General features: G+C 37.1%; 1 protein-coding gene across 1 annotated transcript in view; it reads left to right on the forward strand.

Moving 5' to 3' along the window:
• Window positions 1-4,752, forward strand: part of Xrn1 (5'-3' exoribonuclease 1) — a 105,202-nt gene that overhangs the window by 41,470 nt on the left and 58,980 nt on the right. Inside the window, exons 17-18 of the mRNA XM_029481985.1 lie at window positions 1,266-1,311; window positions 3,594-3,697. Of these exons, the coding sequence (XP_029337845.1) occupies window positions 1,266-1,311; window positions 3,594-3,697 (150 nt within the window). The remainder of the gene's footprint in view (window positions 1-1,265; window positions 1,312-3,593; window positions 3,698-4,752) is intronic.

Raw genomic sequence — 4,752 nt, forward strand, 5'->3', positions numbered from 1 at the left:
GTGTGTCGATGAGCAGAGGCTGGAGCCAGTGCTGAGAGATGTTAGGACAGGAAGGGAAAGGCATTCTTGTTGAAGGAAGTATTCTTGGCTTCAAAATAAATAGCTGTGATCTTTTTTTTAACCTTTATGTCTAACAGAGAAACTGAGGTAGTTTATGGAGGATCTTGAATACCAGGCTAAGGAGTTTGTATTTTACCTCCTGTGACAGTTAGTTTGAGANTGATATCTACATAAAGATTAATCTGATAGTAATATTCTTGAGTAAATTGACAAAAGGAGAAAAGAATAGTAAAACCTACAAGTTCATAGATCTAGGACGATAGTACCTGTAACTGAACTGTCCAGGCTGATGAGCTAGAAAGTAATAGTGGCTTGCTGGACAAGAAAAGTTAAAATAAAATAAATTAAATTAAATTTTAAAAAGTTAAAATAGGAAAGGTGTTGGTTTGGGAGATTAATCGTGATCAAATCTTAAGGTGGTTACTAGGATATCCTAACTAGTGCTATCCTGGTAACCTTTCTTAACCAGTGTTTCACAGAGATGGAACTCAGTTTTAAAAGCTGCTGACACACCCTTAAGTTCCTCAAGCTAGACGATGGAGATAGATGTTGTTAGTGTAAGTTCCCAGCAGATGACTGATGGCTGAGGCCTTGAAATTTATTTCCCAAAACGAGGTTACTATCAATGTTCACAATCTCAACATTAAAGAAAATACCTGGGCTGGGGAGATGACTTGAATTGTCCCTCTTGGAGAAGACCTAGATTTGGTTCCAAGCACCTACAACAGTCTGTAAGTCCAGTTCCAAGGTATCTAATGCTATCCTGTGGCTTCTGTAGGCACTAAGCACACTTGGTTTGAACATACATAGATGTAAGCAAAACATTCATACACATGATTAAGTCTTTTTAAAAAATATTCATTTATTATGAATAGTGTTCTACCTACATGTATGCCTGCNGACCAGAAGAGGGCACCAGATCACAGTATAGATGGTTGTGAGTCACCATGTGATTGATTGCTGGGAATTGAATTCAGGGCATCTGAAAGAGCATCCTGAACCTCTGAGCCATTTCTCTAGCCCCAATAAATCTTTTTTTAGAAAAGCAAATGAAAGGGAAAAAAATGAAATATCCACAATAATGAAGACTGCAAAGGAGCCATTTAAAGTGACATTGAGAACACAGAAATTACAAAGAGTGATTCCCAAGTTAAGTGGTATCACAAAGACTTGGGGCCAAAGCTTTATGTTGCAAAATCTTGAAGGAAAGTAGAAAGTGAAACAGTGTCTGAGTTTCATTGCAGTTCATTGGTGAGTGCAGAATTCAGTTCTTAAAGACAAGAGATAGAAGAGTGGGTGCATAAGAAGTAAAGGGGGCAGGCAGGCATTAAGTCCTTGACTAAGAAAGCTGCGATCAGAGCTGGAGCGATGGCCCAGCAGTTAAGAGTGCTTGCTGTTTTTGTGGAGGCCCAGAGAACTGTTCCCAGCACCCATCTCAGGCTGCTCTAACACCAGCTCCTGGGACCTGGTGCCCACTCTGAGCACCGTGAGTACCTCACGCCAGTCATACGTACACATAAAAATGGACATTCTTAGCTGCTGCATGTCTTTAATCCCAGCACTTGGGAGGCAGAGGCAGGTGGATTTCTGAGTTTGAGGCCAGCCTGGTCTACAAAGTGAGTTACAGGACAGCCAGGATTACATAGAGAAACCCTGTCTCGAACCCCCCCCCCCCCAAAAAAAAATGGACATTCTTGGCTGCTGCATGTCTTTAATCCCAGCACTCCAGAGGCAGAGGCAGGTGGGTCTCTGGGAGTCTAAGGCTAGCCTTATCTACATAGTTTCCAGCCAACCAGAGCTACATATCAAAACTGTGTCTTAAAAAAGAGAGAGATTTTTAAAAATTGACTTTTATTAGTACAAAGAGAGCTGAAAGCAGCAAAGAAGCGGAAGATGATCCAGAAAAACCACCTACAGAAGAAAGTAGAGCTCCTGGGATTTCTTCATGCTTTTGTAATGTAAAAGGATTCATATAATAGTAAGACCACACATGACATAATAGTGGATTTCACTTAGAGCTTCAGAAAGTATTAATCTGGAAGAGAAAGGTGCTTTTTTTTTTTTTCAAAACGTAACTGAAAATAGGGGGACTCAGATAAAACATGAATATAGACAAAGGAAAGAATAATTGAGGGAACTTCGTTCTAATGTTGAAACTTGTTTTCTTTGACAGCATTGTTTCTCTTTAGTTTTAGATGTTCACTTTAAGAAAAATCTGATTATTGAACAGAATATAAAAATAATCATCTCTTATTGCTTAAAATTTTTTCGTTTCACATTTGAAATGTAAATAACGAAAATATCTAATAAAAATTTTCAAAAAAAAATTTTTTTGTTGTTTCTGTTTTGAGACAGGATCTAATGTCTCCCAGGCTGGCCTCACATTCCCTGAATAAGTGAGGATGGCGCTGCAGTGCTGATCCTCGTGCCCCTTTCCCAGGGTTAGGATAAAAGCAAACCCCACTGTGCCCTGCTGTGTAGTAGTGAGGCTGTGTGAGTACTCAGAAAGACATCTGTACCAACTTAGCTGGGATGTAACTCTCTCAGTAGAGTTCTAGCCTTNCTGGGATGCACAAAGCCCTAGGCTAGATCCCCAGAACCATACTAAACTGGACATGTTAAAGGGACACATCTATAATCCCAACACTTGATAAGTGCAAGCAGGAAATTCAACATAATCCATAGTACATAACAAGTTCTAGGCCATCCTAGGCTTCATGAGTCCTTCCTTGTTTCAAAACAAACAGCAAACAAACAAACCAAAAAAACTTAAATGTAATTTTAAAGATAAATAAAATTTATATTTAAACTTATTTTCTTTTCTTTTTTTTTTTTTTTTTTTTGGTTTTTTGAGACAGGGTTTCTCTGTGTAACCCTGGCTGTCCTGGCACTCACTTTGTAGACCAGGCTGGCCTGGAACTCAGAAATCTGCCTGCCCTCTGCCTCCCAAGTGCTGGGAGTAAAGGTGTGTGCCACCACCGCCCAGCCTTTAGTTTCTTTTTAAAGCTGAAATTTTACTTAAGATAATACTTAATGTAGAATATTTTATAGGATTTTACACTATTATGTATATTATTTTTCTTTATTTTCAGCAGTTCAAGAAAGACATTGTCTATTCTACTCAGAAAGGAAAACATAATTTGATTAATTTTTCTTACAGGAGTAAAACCAAAATTTGGAATTGTGTCCCCTAACTTCAAATCTGATGTTCGTTTTTGTTAACATGCCACATAGTGATATGAGAAACTTCTTTGTCTTATATTTCTTAGATGCTGCCTTAAGTATCAACCAAAATGAATCTAAAGAGACATGACTACTATTCTTTTCAGTCTTCTTTCTTATCCGAGAAGTAAGAAAGATAAATATGAATCTAACAAGTAAATTCAGAATTTTCCTAGTTAAGGGAATTTTGTCATCACTAATCCATCTCATTCATTTTACAATTTAAACTAAATGGAACTGCAGAATTTGCCTCTGAAAAGTTTTCTCTTTGACTTAACAAGTGAATGAACTTTTCTGGTTTTGCTTTTTAGAGTATAGAGAACATAGCTTCGGCGGTGCTGGGAAAGTCAGTCTTTGTTAACTGGCCTCATCTTGAAGAAGCTAGAGTTGTGGCAGTATCAGATGGTGAAACTAAGTAAGATACAATTCATGGTTCCTCTGTTATATATGCTTTGCTCTTTCATAACGCATTTATTTTGAATGATAAAATTGTTATAAGAGCATTTACACTGTGGTCCAGAATGATACTCACACCACTTGGATGTCAACATTGTTGACAGTTTATTTTATGCATTGCTTGGGATGTATTAGATACAGTATATTGTGTTAGTTTCTTTTCTTCTTTTAGTAGGCTGGAGGTTTTATAANCTAGTTCTTTNCCAAGCAATAACTATTGTGTTATTTAGCAAGTATATTTATCTTTCTGATAAGAATTAGTAACCTATATAGCCTTTCATTTTTCATATTCTTCCCAGATTCTATTTCAATAATACACTGATTTGTATAGTATATATGTGTGTATGGATGATGGATGAGTGGCGGGGCAGGGGTTCAGTGGAAGTCAGAGGACAACATTTGGTAGTGTGTTCTCTCCTTCTATAGACTCTGGGTGNTGTCTGGCGTGTGCAATAAGGTGCTTCTACCTGCTAAAATAGGTAGTACATTGATTTTTAAAACAAAGCAATGAGTCAGAGCCTTGCTGTGTTGCCTTGTGGTTTGGTTGGTTGGTTGGTTTGATTGATTGGTTTTGTTTTGTTTTGATTTGATTCATTCATTTTATGTATGTATATGAGTGCTTTGCCTGCAGGTATGTCTTTGTGTCATGTGTATAACTGTTGTCTGAAGACCAAAAGAGGGTATAGGACTAGAGTTTTAAATAGCTATTAGCTGTCATGTGAATGCTCAGAATCAAACCTAGGTCCTCTGGAAGAGCAGCCATCTTATATACTGAACATCTGTCAAGTCCCCCTTGTCTTATTTTTTAAGAATTATCTTAGGCATTTTATTTAATTTCATATTCTCTTAATCAATGAATAGTTAGGCAGGTCTTTCTTACTCATTTTAAACTTATTTCATATAAATCTTGTCATCTTTTTTTACTTGTGTGTAACTAAAATAAGTTTTGATTAGAGAAATTGGATCAAAGTTATATTTTCTAGTTATTACATGCCAAAAAGTACCTTCACACAT

This window comes from Mus caroli, chromosome 9, assembly GCF_900094665.2.
Source record: "Mus caroli chromosome 9, CAROLI_EIJ_v1.1, whole genome shotgun sequence".
NCBI lineage: Eukaryota > Metazoa > Chordata > Mammalia > Rodentia > Muridae > Mus > Mus caroli.